The sequence below is a fragment of the Mustela putorius genome, unplaced genomic scaffold, assembly GCF_011764305.1.
Source record: "Mustela putorius furo isolate JIRA1106 unplaced genomic scaffold, ASM1176430v1.1 tig00000592_pilon_pilon_pilon, whole genome shotgun sequence".
Classification (NCBI taxonomy): Eukaryota; Metazoa; Chordata; class Mammalia; order Carnivora; family Mustelidae; genus Mustela; species Mustela putorius.
Genome location: NW_025421426.1, coordinates 4,585,842 through 4,609,117, shown reverse-complemented (window position 1 = coordinate 4,609,117; position 23,276 = coordinate 4,585,842). Strand labels below are relative to the sequence as shown.

Sequence of the window (23,276 nt, the reverse complement as noted above, 5' to 3'; positions counted from 1 at the left end):
AGGGGCTGTTGTGAGGGTTAACCTGTGAAGGTTAAATGAGTTAGCATGGGTAAGTCTTAGCAGAGTGCCTGGCACACAGTGAGTACCATCAAAGTATCCGCTACTATCATTCTTATTAAAAATAAGTATTACTGTTGTTTCAGGATGAACAGGCTCGCATCATTTAAGAGCCAGACGGCGTACGGTGTCTGTTCTGTTCTCAGACATTCACTCAGGGCCCTACGTCTCACCTGCGGGGAGTGGGCGAGGCTGGGAGCAAACGGGCAAGAGCGGATGTTGCCGACGACCTACTGTGTGCAGAGCCATCGCAGGGGCAGTTGTGGGTACCGAGTCAGAGATGGTAGTCCTTCCTACCCAGAGACTTGGACTTGAGCCAGGAGGGGAAAAAAAAAAAAAAACCCAGAAACACCTGAGAGGTCCAGGGATGGACAGCAGCTGCCAGGGGCCGTGTGTGTCTCCGGGACTCGGAGGAGGAGAGCCCCGCCCCGCTCCAGGGAGCTGGGCAGAGCCTCCAAACGCGGGCTGGACTCCCGAAGGCACAACAGGGAGGGATGGCATTCCAGGCGGAGGTTATGGTATGGGCACAAGTTCAGAGGCAAGAACGTCTCAGCACAGCCACATGGCATCCTCCACTCAAAGCCGAGAGGCGCGGACGAGAGGCCCAATGTCGCGTCCAAACAGTGAGAGGAACCCGAAAGCAGAACTAACAGCTTTCCATTTTGAAAACCCCATTTTTCATGCAAGCCTGTAGGATCATTTCTCAGACCTGAAGTGTGTTCCTTTTATTTTTTTCTTCGCAATTTTCTTAAGGAATACGTGCATATAGCCAAGAAGAAAAAGAAATCAGTAAATTTAAAAACACCAACAGCAAGAGGTCTCCTCTTGGCTCCTGTCTCAGTTGCTCGACACCCTCTTTGGGGACTGTATCTTATTAATAGGCAGGTAGGTTGCTTCGGGTCATCTGCTCGTGAGGACAAGAGGGCAGTCCACGCCCGCGCCCCTCACCCGGGGAAAGGGGGGCTCTGGTCGACGGGCCAGGGGCGCTGAGATGAGGTTCACTGTGGTGTCTGAGCAGATGGCTTCAACCCAGAACAGACAAGAGGACATTAGCAAAGGGCTGGCACATCCCAGATGTATGGATGGGACATTCCTTGGCTCTGGACAGAGAGGACGGTGACAGGGGACATGACGAGCTGCCAGTTACTCCCTGCCAAGTGCCTCCCATGGCTGCTTTTACAGGCATCGGCCACGTGTCAGTCATTTCAACCCAGAGCACCATTATGATCCCCCTTTTACAAACAGGGAAGTTGGGGTCACAGGTATTTAGTAACTTGCTTAAGGCCACACCCCTACATTCACTAGGCAGCCAGCCAGACAGGGGAGCCAGGCACAGATTCGGGGGCGGGGGGGACACTGGATTCCCAGGGCGGCATCCACGGTGGGGTGTCCAGGGGGCAGACAGACTGGCGGGTCTGCCGTGAAAGCCCATGTTCTAGAGGCCCGTCAGACGGAGGGAGTGCAAAGGCCCAAGATGAATGTCCCGTTCAACTCGTGAATTGTATCTGGATGACTCTGAGGCCATCGATACACACGTGCCTCTGACGGCTTCTCCTCTGGGCTCCAGCTCTGTGACCTGAGACAAATCCTTCCCTTGTCCCTCGGCCTGGACTCACAGCTGCGATGGGAGATGGTAATTAGTCTCTGCCTTCCAAAGGTGCTCATTAAGTGCAAGAGACTGTTGTTATAATTATTTCCTGTACTTGCCAGCCTGGCAAACACACCCTCCCCCAGCCATCTGCCAGCAGCTTCCCCTCCCTCCCGGGATCAAAACCAGACCTCTCGCTGTGGCCTCTGAGGCCCTCTGTGCTCGGGTCTACCCCCAAAACCTCCGTCTCACTCACCTCCTGGCCACGGCTGTCAACGACACGAGACCCCTCTCTGCCCTCCACACCAATCGGGCTTCCTCCCAGCTCTGGCCCTTTGCACGTGCTGTTCCACCTGCCTGGAATTCCCTTCCCCCCACCTCCTCCTCCGGGTCTCAGGTCCAGGCCACCCCCTCAAGCAAGCTGTCCCTGGCTGTCCCCATCTGAAGTCCCTCCCTCCTCAACCATCCCCTTGTTGGTTTTATTCAGGGCCCTGAGCTCCAGCTGAAAGCCTCCTTATTTATTGGTGGATTTTTGACCAACATTTTCTCCCCTAGAGACTGTCAGAAGAGGGGCCTCATGCACTGGGTTGGCTGGTGTGTTCCAGCCCCCAGCACAAAGTCCAGCACGCAGTCGGTGCCCATCGGTTATCTTTTCAAGGTAGGAATGGGTGAATGGGCAAGCAGTCGCTTAGAAGCAAACAAGAAGGCAAATGCCCCAAAGATGGCTCCCGGACGCGCCCCGAGGCAGCCAGCCTACCCCGCCACAGGCTACCGGAGGCCAAACCCACACTGCCAGCCCTCCCCATTTTTTGTGGGGCACTTTTCACACATGCCTCACCCAAGGCCACAAAGCAGGCTCCGAGTCAAGCTGCCTTAGACTTCAGCTACTTGTCAACATCTGGCCCCGAAGCCAGTGTCCTGGGCTTTCACCAGGAAATCCACTGTGCACAGCGAGAAACTGCTTCCTGGTGGCTTTACACACCCAGTGAGATCTAAGAATTCTCCAGTCAACAAAACAGGCCTTTTCTAGAGTAGACCCCCAGGTACCAAAAGTACATGAGAGTCTGGTCAACATTCCACGTTATAAAGGCGTTGTTTCCACCAGAATCGGCACTAAATCCGTCAGACTGCTGGTTCTTACAGCAGTGTTCCACGCTGAGGGGTCACCTGGCTGTCACAAGTGGGGAGGCAGGTGGGCTGCTGGAATCCGGTGGCCGGGGACCAGGGGTGCTGCTAACCGTCCTACCATGCTCAGGGCACCTCCCCACAAAGAATCATCCAGCCCCAGATGTCTGTAGTCTAGAGGTTGAGAAACTTGATTCAGGCAAAAAGATAAGAAAATGTTCTGGTGGTTCTTGGACTGAAGAGAAGTAGTCCCTAAATTTGGGGAGAATCAGCAACTATATCCTTGAGGCCTCATTCTGTTTTAGATTTTCCTCCTAGTGCTATGACCACTGGACATGATCATATCTATTTGTTTAACTGTTTGCTTTGTTCTCCAACCAGGAGGGAAGTCCCATGAAGGCAGGGACTCCCTCTGCTTCGTGCACGACTGTGTCTGCATAACCTACAAACTTCGCTTGGCACATGGGAGGCATTCAATACGCACTCATGGAAAAGATGAAGAAACTCCTAAGAACATTAAAGATTACAAAATATCCAACCTCCTTTTGGAGCTATTTTCCCATTACGATCACACTTCATGTGCGGAAACCCCGAATCTGTTCTCCTGTCACCCAGAATCACAGGTTTTGTGATTGGGAAATGTACATCCTTAAAACTACATTTCCCAGCCTCCCTTGCAGCTCAGTGTGGTCACATGACAAGGCTCTGGCCAATGAGGTGTCAGATGAAAGGCCATATGAGATTATCAGGCCACCCTGCTGAGAGGAAGGAGCATGCCTTTCCTCCTCCTCCTCCCCACCCTCTCCTCCATCCAAGAGCCATCTTGGACAATGCAGATGGGGCACCACCCTGAGAATGGTGGAATGATAGACAGAAGGAGCCTCATCTTGGCACTTCGTGGCCAGTATTGCAGCCCTGGACTGTTTATGCCGTGCTGTTTTATCGGAAAGCAAGCCAAGCATCTATCTTGTTTAAGCCGCTGTTAATTGGGTTCTGGTTACAGCAGCCCTGTAGACGTAATCAATGCATAACTTTCTCCTGCCCTGCAAACTCCAACTGCTTTGAAGCTGAAGACTCCGCAGTGCTTTGAGGAATACCTCCGCCAGCCCGCGCACAGGTGCTGTCTTATGATGTCCCCTTCACACGTGCAGGGATCATAACCCTGAGTCTACACACAGGATTCGTTCCTCCCTAACACCTCAGAAGAAGCATGTTGCTAAGCCAGAGAAAGAAAGGAGAGGAAGTCATAATACTGAGACCCATCGAATGATGAAGACAAAAGGAAATACCCAAAAAAGGTCTATTAAAATCCAAAAAAAAAAAAAAATATGTTTAAATCTATGAATTCATAATGGCACACACACAAAAAAAAAACCCACAAAACCCTAATTGATTGCCTCTGGAGGATGTTAAGGAACCAACCCATTATTTTAAAAACTTCATAAATAAAGGAAAAGAATCAAGCATTCATCCTTCTTTTCCTATATGAATTCTACCATTGTTGATGAAGGGACATTTCTCTTTATAGAAGTTTTCCAACTAACAGAAGAGGAAGGGAAGACAGAATTAGAACAGAATACCACCATTTTGCCATTAACACACCACTGAGTCCATGGAGAGGAGCACTAGGACGGTTACGAACGTCACCTCTGAGAGAAGCAACCTGACACCATGTGCTTCCTGACGAAAGGACCCACCGCCAGCTGTGAGGGCATCTTGGCCTCTGAATCAACTGAGCTTCTAGAATCAACTGCCAATTTATAGGAAATAGAGAAGATGGGAGGGACGGGGATGCTTAACCTCATCCCAGGACTAGAACTGCCAAAAGCCAGACTGTAAGAAATGTCATGGGATAAAGAAGCCGGTTTTTTAACAAATAAATGGCAAAATAATAATAATAAAAATAGTTCTGTAGGGGAAACTTTAGATTAAAGCAGACTTAGAGAAACCAAGGTATCCCACCTTAGAAGGTATGGGCCTGGTCTGAATCCCAATTCAGACAAACTATAAAGTCATGAAAACAAAACAAAGAAAAAAAAAGAATACTTTACGATAGGTATGAGACAACAGGAAGTTTAAACACTGGACATTTCATGATAGTAGAGCATTTTCATGAAATTTCATATGTGCTAAGAGTATTAGGAGTGTTTTCTTTTCCTCTGAGGCACACAGAGCACATATGTACCCATGCAATGATACGGTTCTGCTCTCTAGAATTTCTGATGTCTAGGATTTGCTACAATGGGAGTGGGAAATGGTGGAGTTATGGAAGAAACGGCATCAGCCGGGAGTTGAAAACAATCGATGCTGAGTGGTGGGTCTGTGGGTACACTGTGTTACTCTACATTTGGGTATATGCAAAACATTTCATAATAAAAGCTTTTTTTTTTTTTTTTTAAACTCTTACCCACCCCCCCCCCCCAGCTACAAAGAAGGAGAAAGAAGAAAGATGGAGGGAGCTAATACATCTTGAGTGTGGCGGTCTACCAAGTGCTGAGTTAGGCAGCCACGGATGGAAATGGCCCTTCCAGAAGATGGGTCACCAATTCAGATCCTTAACAGATCAGAAAGAAACCCTGACAGAGTGAGGTCAGCCAAGTATGAGAAGAACAACAGCACAAGCATGATGGCAAAATACAACGGCCTTCTGTCCATCTTCAGGACACAGCAGGGAAGGGTGGGGGGCTGCAGGCGACACAGGTATGTGCTCTAACGGAGGTGGTCTCGACAGTAGGCCAGCCTTGACTTTGATTCCAGGTAGCCAGCATGCAGAGCGTGGGGCCCAGGGCAGTCGATTCTTGGATTTTCCAAGGAAAGCCTGAAATCTGTATTTTTATGTGCAATCTCCCGGTTTTTAAATGTTGGCATCTAATCCAAATATTTTTTAAAATACTGTGTGGGCCAAACAAAATATCTTCAGGCTAAATGGAGCCCATGGAACAGCAGTTGGCCGCCCCTAGTCCAAGTACTGAAGCAGACCACAACTCGATCCATCTGCGAGAAGTGGAAAGGGTGCATTAATCAACTTTGGGTCAATTCTTTTTTAGGCATCCAGGAAAGCTGAAAATTCAAAAAGACACCACCAACTTCCAGAAATCTATAAGAACCGGCTGCGGAACATTTCGAAGGCGGCGTCCACATAAGTCAGCTTATGCAACAGAACCTCCACTCTGTCCAGAGTTTTGGAAACTAGCAACCAGGGAGTGTCCTTTCAACTTTCCTGGGATGGTGTGGAACTAACAGGCTTCAGATGCAACCCATTTGCTGGTTTGCAGAACGCCTGGGACTTAAGTCCAAACCACTTGCAACAGATGATCCCATCATAAAATCAAGTCAGGGTGCTCAGCGTCCATGGTAAAATGACCAGGAAGCGCTCCATTTTGGTTTGCCAGAGATCCTGCTTCATGGCCACTGAAAGAGAAGAGGCAGATGGCATCCCGAAGCCTTAAAGTGCCAGGACTGGTTGCTGAGGACCTGAACAGACTTCGTTCTGGAATCTCAAGCCTCGGTTTGCTGGTGACTTTGCCCAAGGCAAGACTCCTGACATCCTGGATGGACAAAACAGGCCACAGCCTTGCCTTTATAGGCCCAGGCTCAGCTTCACCAGATCCTCAGGTTTAACCAATTAAAGAGGTGTCAAGAATGTGGTGGAGAAGAGCCAGAGACATGGTTTCATCATTCCCCGAGAACAAAGCCCCTCTTTTTTCCTGAGAGCGTGAAAAGTAAAAGAAAATTCATGCTGAAATAAAGCTGAACGGGCCCAGGGCACGAAAAGAGTCCAGAATTATGCCCAAAGGCCACAAAAACAACATGCACCCGGATATTAGCTCTACAGAATGGAGTGAAACCAGGGCTTCTTCATAAAAGATTTTTTTTTTCGGGGTAAATAAAGCTTTACTATTTATCTGAAATGGGTTCCTTGATGGGGAAGAGGGTAGGGAGTACAGAGAAAGAGGCAGCATTAAAAGAAGATCTGATATGCAGCCACGTATTAACTCATGGCCTCCAACAACTCAATTGCTTTTCAAGTTCTACTTTTCTAGAGAGAGACAAGTGACGGCTAGAGCAGATACTGAGAAGTTTCATATTTTTTAATGCAAAAATTCAGGACTGTGTTGGCTTGTGGCCTGGGACCACTGAAGGGCCATGACAACCACGGCCCTCCACGTAAGGGTGCTCACAGCAGTCCCTGTGCCGTCCTGCAAGGAGCAGAGCTTTGGGCATGCCCAGCCCACTGGCTAGGGAGGAAGTGAGCTTCAGCACTTCTGCACTGTCTGCCAGTAAGCCTGAAAACAGAGACGAGCTTTTCAAAGCAGGTTTGGGTGCTGATCTACCCATAAATCTTGTCTTACTGATCACTTATTCCTGCACAAGGATATTTACTTGTTACCACAAGACAATAACCTCACTTGGAGGTAGAAACAAGAGCTGCGCAAATGACTCAGAACAGTTAAAAGCGTGGGTTTGGGTGGGGTGACGGTGGGGCCATCGGACAACACCAAGTGACGTGTCTCTTGGTCCTCTTTACTGGGCCCGGTCTGCTCGCTATGGGTCAGACGCTGCCCCGGAATGCAGGCTGAGTGGACAGCAAGTCTGAGAATGGACTTTCTTGTGGTTTGGTAGCTCTTGACCTTGAAACGCAAGAGCACATTCCTTCAGAAACATCTGCGCTGCAGAATTTTAAAAAGATGTCTAAGCATCTCCGGGTCTGGGCTCTGCTGGATGGTGGCTCCTTGTTACTTACACGAGCTAGCCATGCAAAGGACACATCACCGGGGATCAAAGGACACCTAAGGGGCCCAGCGAGAGAAATCTGAGGTTCTTAGAAGGTGGGGGAATAGCAAGAGGGGCAAAATAAAGTCGCCTCTAGGAAAGTACCTCCGAGATGCTCCCTCTCCTGGAAGAGAGGGTCGCAGACCTGCTGTGGGCTCCGTCCGCTCACCTTCCGGCAGCGGCTCTCGCAAACGTTGAGGGCTCTTCTCTAGACAAACAGTTTCCTGGACTTTGGCATTTTCTAGTAAGACTCTTCAATCTCCTTTGCTGAATTCACAAGAAGTAGCCTAGCAAGGTCGCAAGGACACAGGCTGAGTCAGCCTCTGGGTTCTTCTTCAAAGCCCAGCCCGGCGCGGACCACCTGCGCGGCTGTCTTAGTCTGTTCCGGCTGCTGAAACAGACGAGCCACTGGGCGGTTCAGAAACAACAAGGATTTATGTCTCACGATTCTGGAGGTCAAGAAGTTCCAAGATCGAGGCACCACCTGTTGCGGGGCCCTTCCTCATAGACCGCCTCCTTCCCCTATAAGCTCACACGGCAGAGGGAACTAGGGACTTCGGGGGGGTCTCGCACAGGACACCAGTCCCTCTCAGGAGGCTCTGCTCTTGTGCCCTAAGCCCCTCCCAGGGGCCACACCTCCTAACACCATCCCCTTGGGGGTTAGGCCTCAGCATGTGGATGTTGTGGGGACCCACATATTTCAGACCATAGTGATGGCCGGACCTGATGATGAGGATAATGACGGCGGGGCTGGGGGGAGCCTCCGGTTCACTCCGGTTCACCGTGTGCTCACCAGGTCCTGGCCAAAGTGCTTTCCTTCCGAGGAGGCTCCTTTATTCCATTCTGGGGCCATGAAGGAGTAAGGAGGTGAGGCCAGAATGAAAGAAAGCCTAGAACTCTCCACCCCACAGGTCCCCCCAGATCCATGCTGGACCCTCAGACCAGCCTTCCCATTCCCGAAAACCAGTCCCTGGCACAGCAGTCCCCTCAGCAGGTGACAGATTTGCAGGTGATGCTTGTACAGGAGACGCCCAACTCCCCATCCATGGTGGGGGGACCTGGGAACCCATCCGCGGCATTTTGTAGAAGGAGGAGGAAAACAGAAAGATGTATTTGCCCCTGCCTGTGAGTACATGAACTCTAGAGCCTGTATTTCCAAGCGGGTGAAGACCGGATCTGATGGAGTGAAGAAACCTTATACATTACAAGTGTGTGGCCCTGCGAAGGGCCACGGTACATAACCAGACAGACGGTGTGTCTGTGGGACTGACAGTCATGCTGGCGCTGACAGGAAAGAGCTGCCAGAGCAGCCTGGCCGGAGAGAGTGGTGGCGTAGCAAGTTTGAGAAAGGCAAATGTTCCAGAAGGCAGGAGAGGGGGCAGGGCAGACATGGGAGCAAGACTGCGCTGCATAGATCTTTTTATATGGTTTTTTTTTTTAAAGCATGTGAACACATTGCCCAAATAAAGTATAAACATCTTCAGATGAACTTTAAAAAAGAACGCTGACCAAAGACCTCAGCAGGGGCAGGACGCTGTGGGCACCTACTAAGGGCGGCTGTGTGAATTAAACTTGGCTTTGGTTTCTGGTGAACAGCAGCGCCCTGATCCACGGCACCGGCACCTCTCGAGGCATCCCTGTGGCCTCATCAGAAGGCACTATCCCCATGTTGCACCCAGCCCTCCTGGGGCCAATGCAGTGCCCGGGCCCCAGGTCCGCTCTTGGTAGCACCAGGCTGACCGTGGGCTGTGCACACCTCTCCCCTCTCCCTCCAGGGGCTGCTTTGTCACAGGCTTGCCGTGGGCACCGGGCAATCCCTGGGAAGATTCTTGACCTGCTGAACAAAGCTGTGCTAGTCCCCCTCTGCACATCCCTCTGCCCACTCCTCCCAGGCCAGTTTCTCATGCGCTGGTGCGTCCAGCTTCCAACTCCCTTGGCCCCTCTGCCAGTGACACAACTAGCAAAACTTGGGACTCTGGGCCACACTCTGCCAGGGGAGGAGAGCAGGGGCCATGCTCACCGGCCTTTCCAGCAGTCCCTGGGCAGATGGCATCATCTCCTCACGCAGGCACACATCCCGAGGTCCCCAGAAGGTAGCCTGGGAAGGGCCCCCTGAGACCGGGCCATGCAGGGGGACAGGGCCTAAGGGTCCTAAGAGCCAATTTTTTATTCTCCTGTGCAAATACACTTTTATAAAAATGTAAGTCGTGTTAACTCCTGAACAAAAACAGCAGCTAACATTTATGGAGAGTTACTTTGTGCCAAACATCATTCTAGCACGAATCCATTCATTTCCTTCTAACGGCAGCCCCAGGAGGGAGGAGGGACGAGCATCTGCATGGGATAGAGAGGGAGATGGGGGCACAGCCAGGCAGTAACTTGCCCCCCAAGGTCACAAGTCAAACGTGGTGTCTCATGTCGTCAGGAGTCACGCTGAGTAAACACGGACAGCTGGCACAAGGCAAGAGGAGAATGGAAGAAAGACCAAACGCAGAACACAGACGGCATGAGGGCAGGCCACCAGCTTGCCTGGTTTCTGGAAGGGGGCTGACCCTCCGGTTCCGCGCTGCCTGCCAGCCCGAACTCTCCTCCATGGAGAATTCCGTGGGCTGCCCTTCCCACTGTGCCCGAGTGGCTCTCCCAAAGGGAGAAAGGGAGCTATCCACCGCCACCTAACCTCCCTGGGTCAGCTCGCAGTGCTCACTTTCCCTGCCAGGTCTTTCCCTGGGTGGGGAGGGAGCCTGGGACCGTGGAACGTGGGACTGTGTTGGCCCCTGAGATGAACAGAACAGCTATACCGTGTCTTTGCTGTGGGAAAGCCGGTCACATACCAGAGCTTCCACCGGGGCTTTTCCTACTTGCTTCTTGCATCAGGTATTCTTGTCAAACAAAAAAAGGCCACAGTGGCCAAGATACAGGTAAGCCTGGAGAACGAGCCAGGAGAAACTTGAAGCAGAGCTACTGTGATCGTCACGATTATTATTAATGGAGCCCAGAGGAAATGCTGGACGTCCTTCAGGAGTCTTATGTCCTTGGCCAGCAACTCCCAACTTCCGATCTTCATGAATCTTTGGCATTCTGAGTATCTGAGCGAGAGGTAGACTTTTCAGGAGAGAGAAAACAGAGGCTGGGGTCTGTGGCCTGGAACCCCCACCACCAGGCAGTTCATCAGCCGTGAGGACAGATCCCAAGGTCAGGAGATATGGAATGAACCACACCCTCATGGGCCACCCGTGCCCCGCTGAGGGCAGATAAATGGGTTCACCCACTTAGGAAGGGTGTCTGGCAAGGGTCTCCTCCTGACCTTGTGGGTGGGCACCCGAAGAAGAGATCATAGGAATTTGATTCATAAAACTGGAAACGAGCTGAAGGTCTGTCAACAGAAACACGGGTACAGAGCCTACAGGCGATTCCCTGGATGGAATGATCCACAGCAATGAGGGAGCGAACCCCAGCTATGCCCAGCGGCATCTCCAGTGGCCCGGGCCCGTGGCTGATGCGAGCAGGCAACACACGTGAGCGCCACTGTATGACTTCCTTCTCTACGGAAAGGCAAAACGAATCCCTGGGGTCAGAGGGCAGGAGAGTAGCCATGCTGGGGGATGGGACAGAGGAGGGGGGACCCATAGGGACTTCTGGGATGCTGGGCAGGGTCCAGGTGGTAATCCCGTGGGTGGCCCAGCTGGTGACATTCGGAGTATGCGACTCATTTCTGAACGTGCATAGGTCTCGACATTTAAATACGTAGCGAGAGATTCAGATTCATTCGATGTATTTCAATAAATGATTTCTTAAGTAGTTCACACGAAGACCACAGAAGCGGATCCAAAACCGGACTGGTCTGAGCTCTTGGCGCCTGGAGGGACACTCACCGACATGCACACATGCACACGCCATCCGCCGTCCTCCCCAGCCGCTGGCGGAGGCTCAAGCATCACCGCGACCGCATCCTTTCTCCCCGACATCTCCAGGATGGGATCGAGGAATTCCTTGGCGTCCCAAGTCTCCCATTGTCCCTGAGTCCTCTCATCTGTGGCTGAATCCCGAGGTGGATGGCAGAGACCACCACCCAGAGCCTGCAGTGAGATGGCCTGGGGACCTGAGAGACCCCGGTTCCGCAGAGACTGTGCCCACGGTGGCGCCCAGCCAGAGCCCGTCCACGCCTCTCCCCTGCCTGGGTCTACGCGGCGCACACTCTCCCTACCTGCCGGATCCAAGTGCCCAGGGCTCATGGGGCTCAGTGACCCCCGCATCCCCCCCAACGCCGTCGGTCCAGGCCGGCAAAGCAAGCGCTACTTTGGAACTAATCCCGTCTTGACAATTTCAGTCACATTTTAAATAATCACACTAATGAGAGGACACATAAGGCAACCTTTCATAAAATGCGTCTCCCCTCCATAACCTGCCACTGCGAGACTGCCACTGTATGTATCTGGCTTCGTCCAAAACAAAGCAAGGCCCCTGTTGGCCGACTCCTGCCTCCCTGTGGTCCATTTTCCAAACACAGCCAGAGTCACCTTTTCAAAAGGTAAATCAAATCATACGGCACTGCGAAAAACCTGGCCAATGCTGGCCCATTCCTCAGCCCTCTTAGCTGCCGGCACCTGCTGTCCTCAGCCCGACCTGCTGTCCCCACCCCCACAGGCTGTCCCCATCCCTACCTGCTGTCTCCGCCTCCCCACATCAACCTTTCTGCCCACGGAGTCTCAGGGGCCAACACCACCCCCATCCGTCCACACACTCACTCCTATCCTTGTGCAATGGCCTTTTATCACCATCTGAAATATGCTTATTACCTTACATACGAATGTCTGTCTTCTTTACCGAAAATTTACCCCACGAGCAACGACTTCATCTGACTTGTTCGCCTGTGTACCCAAGTCCCAGAACAGTGCCGGGCACAGAGTTGGTAACCAGTCACTACCTAAGGGTGGGAGAGAGGTGCAGGGGGAGGGCAGGAGGGTCAGGATGGAGGAGACAGGGACGGAGGGGAGCCTTCCAGCAGGGAAGGTCAGCAGGAAAGAGGCTGGAGGCTGGAAGGGAAGGAGGGAAGGATTTATTCACTGCTGGTGTTTCCAGGTAAAATCAGGGACTTCAGAACAAGGAAGTTCTAGGGACAAGAAGACAGAGAAAAGGGGCGCCTGGGTGGCTCAGTGGGTTAAAGCCTTTGCCCTTCGGCTCGGGTCATGGTCCCAGGGTCCTGGGATCGAGCCCCACATCGGGCTCTCTGCTCAGCGGGGAGCCTGCTTCCTCCTCTCTCTCTGCCTGCCTCTCTGCCTCCTTGTGATCTCTGTCTGTCAAATGAATAAATAAAATCTTTAAAAAAAAAAAAAAGAAGAAGAAGAAGACAGAGAAAAGACAGAGAAAAGACAAGGGAGTGCGTGGGCAAAGCCTACCTTCCGAAGAGCTAGGTTAAGAGCCTGCTGGGGGAGGAGGAAAGGGACAGGGACGAGTGGGGGCGCACGTGGCTCTGGAAACCCACTTCCGTTGCCAGTTCAAAATGAGACTTTTTGAAAATGTCTCAAGTCCTTAGAGGAGGGAAAGCAGAAGCTGCCTTTCGGAGTTCCAAGAAAAAGGGGGGCCCAGTCAGACAGTCTGCGTGCAGGAATGCAACATGACGGCGTCAGGGGGAACGCCCGTGCGGGACACTCTGGACCATGCGTGAAGGGTCGGGGGACACCCAAACGTGGGGGCTCCCAGGGATCACAGCCGAGTGGCACTTTCAACTTCGAAGATGATTTGTTTGTGTTTGGACCCGGGTCTGCGGGTGACCCCTTCCTTTTCCAGCTCAAGGAACCTTCCCTTGACCCTTGAAACACTCCAGCGTGCTCTTGCGAAGGACATATGAGAAATCCCTGCACATTGAAAGCACATCCTGATTCCTGGCTGGGCTGCCAGATGTGGCCTTCGTGGGCAAGGCCCCCCGGTGTAATCTGAGAAAGGGGGCTTCTCAACCTGGGATGTCTCCCAACCAGGCTAGAGAAATGACCCAGGGATTTCCGGTTTGTCTGTCAGAAATCAATGCAAAATCAACTGAGAAGTTGGAATCCCACATCCATGAAGCCAACGGTGAAATTTGAGAGTGTTCCAAGGGAGGGGTCTGAAATCCCAGCAGTTGTAAAACCAAGGGCATACCCCCTTTCTGGGAGCTGCCATGGTGGTGCTGTATGGGGCCCACAGGGGGCACAATTGGCCATACTGGCCCATCCTGCGTTGCTCAGAGTCTTGGGGGACCCTCCTGGACATACCCAGCAGCCACCTTGCTGCCTTTTGGAAGCCACACAGGTAGAAATTATTCTCTTGCCCTGTCCTGCTCTGGCCCCACATGAAACCAAAGAACTCAGAAGCATGAACACAGGTGTATGGGATGGGGGCAGTGCTGGGCTTCTGAACTCCAAAATTCCCTCAAGGTTATTTCCCCAGAATGTTGGGGAACAGGGGTTCCAGGCCTGCCCTGTGGAACCATCCCAGGATTCCATTCACAGACAGAATAATAAAATGCAGTGTGAACAGCACCCCTGGAGTTGCACTTCTCTTGCGTATGGCTGAGTAATCCTGGGAAGCACTACATCCTTTGTTTTAGAGATTGATAATGTCCATAGGTACAGTAATTACTAGGCACTGAGAAGTCCTGCAGTAAACAATTTCAAAAAAAAACCCCTTGGTTTTATAGAATTTTTTTTACCTTTTAAAGCCACAGAACTTTCATTTCAGAGCGTATCTCCTAAAATCCCATGGAATTGGGCTTGTGCAGAAAGTATTTAAGAAAAGGCTCCAACTGGAGAAGCAATTTCACCACATGCAGTTCTCCGAAACATCCTTAGGGCTGACTCATGTTACTGATCTGCCAAGAGCTCACTTTCACCATGACTTTGAACCTGACTGTGTTCAGAGAGGCATTTAGGAGGCCCTAAAGGGTTGTCATCATCTGTTGCTTTGTCCGAAACTCAGACTTCTAAGAAAACAGGAAGCACCTCTATGAGTCTGGGGCCATGATGGACCCTTGAAGGAGAGTCATGACCACCTGGATACTGATGGATCCCTAAGAGCCAGGGCACGGACTGAGTCGCCATCTCCAAAGGGGACCCTTATCATTTGTCTTTAAGGTGGACAGACAGACAGGTGGGAGGCACCAGCACCTGTGCAGCTCTGGGAGACCAAACCAACCACCAGACACACAGTCGGTGGGGGACGTTACCTGGGCCTGCTCAGGCATCAGTTACTTAGAAAGCACCTCATCCCTGATACACCCTCCAAGCGCGTGCATGGAGAGAGGTCTGGTTACAGCCACATCTCACTTATCCGCTCGCATTAGGCATTCTGCATGAAATGGATTTTCTGCAAGACAGCCCCCTTTCAAATAAGCAACCAAAATTTTATCTCCACCCTCTGGAGTGTAAGATGTTCAAGGATAGATTGCACGTGGGTCTCCCTTTCACAAACGAGCACAGTGACCCTCCCCCAACCTGTGTCTGGAACATTCAGGATGAGACGGATCAATTATTAACGTGGCTACACCCAGCGCTCGGCCTGGCAAGGGCAGTTTGACCCTCTAAGTGGCCCAAGCCATCTTTGCTTGATGCGCTTGGGGGAAGTCTGTGATCGCTAGTTTTACTAGTGAGAGCATGTAGAAACTACCAGAAGTCCCGGAACCCAGAGATCACCCAGATTGTCAAAATTTTGCAAAAAAAGGAAAAGTCTTTGAGCGAGTACCAGAGGATGCCTGACGCCAAAGTGATACTCAGTGTCTGGTTTTTAAAAGAACCATCGTGGCCTTTCTGAAGTTTTTGGCCTTACTTCCTATCACTTGGCTGGGTTCCCGAGAGTAAATTTTCCACAATAATTGACGTTTTGGGGTATACCAGATGCTGCCGCCTGTAAAAGGTGAAGCCCAGGCTGCCGGTGGTGTAGGTTTTCATTTTACTAAGAAACTCACACCACCTGTTTTCCTGACTCTGGTGCTCCCGGGGAAGGGGGTGGGGGCGGGGGGGGGGCGCAGGGGGTTACTCTGCTGGCCCCACCCTCTTGGCACCTGGCAGATCCCAAGGGAGTCCTCCAGCAGAGCTGGCCCCTCCTCCCTGACATCCCAGACCAGGGTCACTGCCCAATGACAGACACAGCCACTCTGCCAAGACTGACCCTCCAGCGGGTCCCCCACTCCGCCCCCACCCCGACCCGCTGCCCTCTGCCTGCAAACTCAGCCACCTACAGACTCACACAAAGCCTCCCTAAGTCTTTTCCTTTGGCCCATCCACCCCAGCAGCCGGGCTCACCACAACGGAAGCCCGCTGTTCCCCACCTCTCAATGCGTCTCTGTTCCACGGGCTCACGGCTCAGATATGCCCGGAGCCTGCCTGCGAGCCCCCCATTCAGGCTCGGCTTTGCAGCAAGCCTGCTCCTTCCCTTTCTACGCTCCCCTCCCCCAAATGCACAAAAGGGAGCTATCAAGAAGCGGGACTTTTTTCCTCTATGGGAATAAAAGTTTCGCCTTCCTTCCTCTCCGTTGGTCTATTCTTGGTGTCCACTTGGCAATGCAAAGACAGTGGTGGCGGTTAAACCAACCCAGTTCATGACCCGGGGGACACTCCTTCAGCCAGAACTGCCCTCATCTGCTCTTTCTATTGCACTGGTTGTAGCAAAACCCTAAATCTCTTACCAGCTGCCCCAAAAGTCCTGCAGGGCAAACGATTTGTGCCTAGGGTCGGGTGAGGCATTAAAGGTTCTCTTCTTCAACCCCCTTAAATTAAAGAGGGGGACACAGAGGTCCAAAGTTGGGTAGGAAGATACCCAGGCTCCCAGTGAACCTGCTGGGGCAAGGGGGGGATGCTTTGGGGTCCCCATCCTTACAGGCAACTAGAAAGAAACAAGCATCTTACCGTCATCCAAGTAGGTCTGGTCCAAGTTCTGCTCCTGTTTAATTGTCACTCCTGTGGGTAATACTTCCTTTTGGTCACTGACTGGGGGTCCGTTTTTGGCGGCTCTTTGGCTGGTGGCGCTCTGCTGCTGAATGACCGTGGGGTAGGAGCCCGGGCTCAGCCTCTGGCCTTGACTGGCGGGGGGTGGGCCAGGCCTGGTGGGGCCGGGTGCGAAGTTCTCGCAGTACAGGATGTGCTGGAATTCCTGGTGGTTGCCGCAGCGCAGCGGCTGGTTGGTGGGCGAGTAGTGGATCACCGGCGAGGCCTGCTGGTTGGCTGGGGAGGTGTGGAGCAGCGGGGCGCTCTGGCCCTGGGAGCCGGCGTGCACCAGCACGGAGCGGTGGGCGTCCGCCAGGGACAGGGGCGCGGCCATGAGGGCCGGCTGCTGGTAGCCCAGCAGGCTGGGGCTCAGGCTCTTGCTCCGCTGGTAGAGAACGGCCGCCGGGTTCTGCTGCTGGTAGCGGGCATCGGGGGACGGGAGCCCTGAGCGGAATTGCTGGCAGGGCGCCATGGTGGCCACGAGGCAGGAGGGGGATTCGGCCACCACCGGGTGCTGTGGGTAGTAAGGCTGGCTGCCCAGGCCCCCGTGCGCGGGGCTGCAGATCAAGGTGGGGTCGTACTCATCGGTGGGCTCCGTCTTGATGGCTGGGACTGGGAGAGAGAGAGAAGCACATGGGGAGTACCCTTCTTAGTGAGCTGTGGGGGTGCACACGGGATCAGTGGGCTGCGGCGGGGAACGTGGCCTTGGGGATCCCAGTAGGTGGGAGCAGAAACTTGGGCTCAGTCGCATCTTAGCCTTGGACCAGAGCCTCCCTGTGTAATAGTCTCAGGGAAAAATTGGACCCCAGACGATGATCGGGAACCACAGGTCTTTCCAGAAGCAGAAAGGCCGTTGGTAGGTCTCAGCTCTATCTCAGCTCTGGGATGTTCTCAGGCTTTTCCCGGGGCAGAGCTCAGACAGGAAGGCTTGACTGAAAATTATATCCCCCTTGTCCTTCTGCCCTAGTGGTTCACACCCACCGTCCGGGCTTGCTGTCCGTGGTAATGTTTATCACCACCAGAAATACTCTGTATCTTTCTTGTGCTTACTTATTATCTGAACAGCCCGCCCCCGCTAGACTGTCGGCTCCTGAAAGGGAGGATTTTTCCAGTCTGTTCTGTTCAATGCTGTGTCCCTAAGCACCTAAAACAGCACTTATCATTCAACTGACACTCAGATGTTTTCGGGAAAAAGAAAATGACCAAATGGTGGTGGATCGATCCCTCGAGTCCTGTAGTATTGTGGGGGAAAGGAGACCTGCTGGCCAGGGCCTCAGTTTCCCCACCGGTTACCTGGCAATAACAACCCCACTGCCTGTCTCCATGGGGTTGCTGGGAAGATGAAATGAGATGTGTGAAAGGTACTTAGCACAGAGACTGGCATACAGTAAGCGCTCAATGCTTGCTGCTGTTACCATTATCATCTTCCCACTATCAGCACTGGTGCCGTTGCTGCTTCTCTCCCCAGCTAGGACAGTCTCCAGAACTTGTCCTCCTCCAGCATCTTTTCCTAAGACACTGCCAGCCCCAGGAGCTGAGGACCCTGTCTCCTCACTGAACTGACGCTAATCAAGTTCGTTTCTCGAGATGCCCTTCAAAGACCATCATCTCAGTCCCTGGTTGACCTGGGGGATGAATTCTCACTCAGGCCACGCTCAGAAGAGCAGGGGCCAACGCCAGGCCCAGGGAAGCCTCCTAACCACAAGCACGAGGTGAAAGTGCCGTGGAACACAATAGAAAACCTCTATATTTAAAAGGACCATTGATCCGCAGTCTAGAACCTTCCCAGAGTTTGTCCCCCATAGTCTTGGGCCCCTGCAGACGCCTGACAGTCACAGCATGGCACATCAGTCCTGGGATGGTGGACGGCCAGAGCGACCAGACAAACCCCTGGACACCCTCCACCCAAGCCAAACCCCGCCAAGCCTGGGCTCCCAGGAAAGTCCCCTCGGTCTCCTGCTTCCGGCAGCCCAGAGGCTCCACATGACGCCGTCACAGGATGGCAATTATATGCTGGGTGATTGCCTCGCTTTATAGGTTTCCAGTCCTGGAAGGGTGGCTAGTAGTCCTGTGTCAGCCTTGGGAAGCTGTAGTGCTTTGTGGAAATGAGAACCCCCCGGGCCTGGCTGTCTACCCAGGAATCCACAGGGTCCACTGTGGGGTCTACTAAGGACCCTGCAGGTTTCGGGGAATGTTCAATCCCTCGATCAGGAGTAAATCTAAGGCACAGACAGGCGTCATCAGCCTTGCAACCTTCTGTTGTTATCAAGTCCAAGCATGCCCCCCTCCTCGTCTGCGACACCCCCAAAGAAAAACGTAGACACAAGTCAGTACCGTCCATACCTCCTTACCATGCGCTGTGCTAAGAACTTCACATGCATGTGATTTCTGTACATCTTCGAAGGAAGGTGCCATTCGACAGATGAGGAAATGGAGGCTCAGAGAGGTTGAGTCACCTGCCCAAGGTCACCCAGCTGGGAGCAGACCTCGGGTGTCCTCACCACGTGCCTGGGCTGCCTCTCAACACCAAAGGGGCCTCCAGAGAAGACTCCTTACCTGGGTGGTAGGTAAAGTGCTGAGGCTGACTTCGTTTCCTTTTCCCATTGATGACATAGAAGTTCACCTTCACCGATGCACGGATGTGCTTGTTTCGATACTCGGGGATCTCAACAAAAAGCATGTTCTGGAAGGAAGGAGCTATCATCAACTTAACTGCAACAGTGCCCACATTCCTACGCAAGGCCCCAAGCACATCAGGCCAGCTCCTCTCAAAGGAGTCAAGACATGTTCTGTACATTTACAGGCGAGATTCTGTCTAGGGGGAACTTGACCTTCCAGCTGCAGGCGAAGAAAGGATCGCCACTTACTCTACCAGAGTCTGTTACGATGCCCCGGTTACAAATCAGAGGGCCTGGTGCTCAAGAAATGTTCAGCTGATGTGTCCATTTAATACCTACTGAGGGCCTGTTAGCTCCAAAGCACTGGGACTTGGATGAAGGAGGGAAAAAAAGAAGGAAAGAGAGCCCAAGGGAGGTGAGAAGGGAACGCGACGGGGCGCTCCGTCATCTCGTCCAGGTGCTTACGGGCTGGCTCTTGTCTTTATCCACCGTAGCTTCCATCTCCCAAATTTGCTGCCCATCTGGAAAGATTGAAAAAGGACATACTTTGAAGGAACAATGAGAAACCAAAGATTGAAGACCCAAACTCACCGACTTACATTTATCTTGGTTTATGCATTCTATCATCTCAGCAAGATGTATACATGTTTTTTATATGTGTCTGTTTGAACACACAAGTATTTTTATTTACATATGTGTATATTTCTTTTTCCAAAGGGAACGTACGTCGACAATAGAAAACTGGGCACCAGTAGGTCACTAGGAAATGGAACAGAACAGAAATTGCCCCTCCTCCAGCTGCTCTCACGTCTGGATGTGTCTTACATCTTTCTTTAAAAAAAAAAAAAAAAAAGCAAAACTGTTATACATGATACTTCACTCTATGCTTTGTTCAACCAAAGTACTATTTCCAAAGTGTCCTGCCCATGCCAGGACGGTCACAAGGGCCTGTTACAGATCACTGGCTGCCCGAGACATGGCTTCTGGATTGTCTGAGAATACAGGCGGTTTGCATATTCTGTCCGAAGAGCCTGAAATAATGTCCTGACTCCTGAGTCCTTGGAGAGGGTGGAAATGTAGGAGCCTGCCCCCCACCTTTCAATCAATAGTTTGGAGTTCACATGACTCACTGCAAGAATTGATGAGAGGTTCTGCTCAGGAGCGAACTCTCCTTCCTTGGAGAAGAGCACTAGTTCCTCAGTTTGGGGCCAACAAGTTGGGCCAAACAAAACTCTGCATTTGCAAATAACAGATTTCTTCTTCTGACCACCTACATCGGCCATTGGGCCATTTTCGGCTAAAACAAATCATTTCCACAAGTGTTTCCAGGGTTTTTTGTTTTGTGGAACGCTGGCTCTGAGGAATATTAAATGGGTTTATGAGGACGGGAAACAAATTCTAAAACTATTAAGCATCTGGAAAATGCTGAGTCAATGTCAAATGGGTTTCTTTGCTGCAGGACTTCTCAGAGCCTTTAGTCTACTCACACACAGTATAACTCTCCAAAGTGAGCTGGGGTAAGTATCATGTTCCAGCATCTGGCCAGAGAACCCTTCTCCCCTGTTTTAAGCATAACTATTAACATCTTCTGTGCTAGGTTAGATATGAATCTAGATGGTCTTGGCTCTTAAGGTTCACCCAAAGAAATCTGGTTTCCAAGCATTATTTGGACTTCTTAGTATAGAACATATCTCCCCAAATAATAATTAATAAAGTCCTATGATTGCTACCAAAGCTGATGCGGTATAGACGAACTAAACGACACACAGGCAATGAGCTAGTTGGAGTCCAGAGTAACGAGAGTGTCTGCAAGTCACAGCCTTAGAATTCTATTAGTCTCCTAAAATGACTAAGGGAGACCAGGGTTTCTGTCGAAAAGGAAGAGGGAAAATGTGATCAAAGTACCAACTCTCATCATGATGACAGGGACCAAGCTCGAGTCACCACCATCTCCCTAACACCCAACACACTCCAGGTGTCTAGAAACATCTCCTGTCTAAGCACGCATTCCAGAGTGTCGGCAGCTCCAAGGGACAATGTCAGCCGCTGCTCTGAAGAAGGCAAGAAAGGACAGATGGATGGACATCAAGGAATTTGAAATTAGGTCATCAAGACACGGTACTTTCCATGTGAAAGGCCTTGGACAGAACCAGTCAGAGAAAATTCTCACCCCTTTATCAAAGATGGGTCAAAAGTCATCCACCAGGAGCATACGCCTGTCTTCCAGGTGGAGGTTATGAGTCAGGCGTGGGTCCATGTCAAAAAGGGCATTTTTACTCACTAACTGCAACTCGAGCTCGACGTCAGAAGATCAAGTAAGAAATTAGCCAACGGACAGTGAACAATAATGCGTTGGTAGCTGGTGGGCCACGCCTCCCCAGCTTCTCGTTGGCTGAACTGAGTTCTGTCTCCAGTAATATCTTGGTTCCTTCAGTCCAGCTCATTCCCCCAGAGGACTCTGACCCACTCTGGAACGAAAGGACCTTTGCCAGCAGTCTCATAATTGGGAGGGAAGGGAGAAGCAGCTGGAGAAGTGATCGGGACGCATCAGGCTGGGTCCACAGTCCCCATCCATCCCCAGTTCTCTGCCCGACTCCCGCCAGCAAGAGAGATGCAAAGCACCAAATGCAGGAGGAGGGCTCTCATGGGTCTCCTCTCCTGGTCCAGGGACCCCAGAGAAATGAGAGGGAGCTCTTCTCCTTCGCTATCCCCTTTTTTTTCATCTCCGGTGTGTGTCCATGAGTAAAACGCCACCCCGCCACCCTCCAGGAGCCCCAGAATCCCAGTGCACAGGGGCTTGGGACTACCCTTAGGAATTAGCCAGCCCAACACCTTCGGATGGGGAAACTGAGGCCCAGCAAAGGCACAGGGGTTTGTCCAAAGGCGGGAAGTGGACAGTGACGAAATCACAGCCCTTAAGCAACAATGGGCACAGGCCAATAACAAAAGAGATGCTTTCGAGGAGAAAAGCTCAAGGTCATTAAGCAGAGACAGCATGACCTGCTTCCCGCAAGCCTGAGGGAAAGTCCTAGCCGGTAAGATGTCCTCCAGGTCACACCAGCCACAAAGGTTCAAGCGCTTCTTCTCAAACCCATCCCTGGTCCCCCCATGCCTCCAGATACCATGTGAGCAAGTGCAGCCGCCTGAAGGCCCTGCAGGACCTGTTCCAGCCTCCACAGGCCCCATGTGCACGCCCCCCGCCCCCGGGAGGAGTGACAGCTATTGTTTCCAACACTGTCTGCACGCAGGGCACGGCTCACAGCGCCTCGAGGGTTTGGACCCATCGAATCCGGAAGCCTCTGCCACAGATCTGATCATCACCCCCGTTTGATAGGCGAGGACACGCAGGCCCCGGCCGGGGGGAGGCAGAGCTGTAGGTGGGGAAGCCAGATCGCAGCCCAGCCAAGCCTGGAACCGTGCTCCTTCTCCCATGGACATTGAGTGGTTTCAGATGCCCTTGTAGCTCCTCTGCGGAGCGAATGGAGGACACATGGCAGGCATTCCAGGTGGCTCAACCCTCAAGACTGAGCTGCATCTCTCCTGGGGAAGCCAAGGCACAGAGGCTCACAGCACCCGTGGCACCCCAGGCAACCCCCGACCGCCACCGGACTCCCCGCAAAAGCCTATGTCTGGCTCCCCTGCTATGACCTTTTTTTCCTTACTCCGTTCCCTAGTGCTCAGCCACTGGTCTGCACGTTTGGAGTTAAGATCATTGCAATAAACGATGGCCAACATCTAAGCACTTGCTGGGCCAGAATGCTTCTTCGGAGAAGGCGAGGCCCGTCAGCAGATGATCGGACATATGCAAGGTTGTCAGCTCAGACATACCAGGGACCAGCCTCCAATGGAAAGCGAATTCTGACCCACGCCATAAGGCGGATTGACCTTGAACACACACGCTGAGTGAAACAGGCCCGACACGGGACACTATTCCGTAATCCAATTTTAGGTATCCCCCCTTTTAGGGAGCATGTGGAAGGCATACTCAAGGGAACTGGTCTCCGTGAGAAGTGTGTGGTTTGCAAAATACCTCAAGACCATTTCCCTGGGCTCGTCTTCCCTTCCCCCACCCTGGCTGCCGCAGCGCACAAGTCCAAAGTACACAGAACTGGCAAATTCAGACACAGAGAGAAGAACACAGGTTACCAGAGGCCGTGGGAG

At 52.2% G+C, this 23,276-nt stretch overlaps 1 protein-coding gene across 7 annotated transcripts in view; it reads right to left on the bottom strand.

Moving 5' to 3' along the window:
* Positions 1 to 23,276, bottom strand: part of NFATC2 (nuclear factor of activated T cells 2) — a 155,482-nt gene that overhangs the window by 24,370 nt on the left and 107,836 nt on the right. For all 7 annotated transcript variants that reach the window (XM_004746192.3, XM_004746194.3, XM_004746191.3 and 4 more), the window contains exons 7-9: positions 19,581 to 19,636; positions 19,054 to 19,180; positions 16,420 to 17,109 (exon numbers count right to left, since the gene is read on the bottom strand). In XM_004746192.3, the coding sequence (XP_004746249.1) occupies positions 16,420 to 17,109; positions 19,054 to 19,180; positions 19,581 to 19,636 (873 nt within the window). The remainder of the gene's footprint in view (positions 1 to 16,419; positions 17,110 to 19,053; positions 19,181 to 19,580; positions 19,637 to 23,276) is intronic.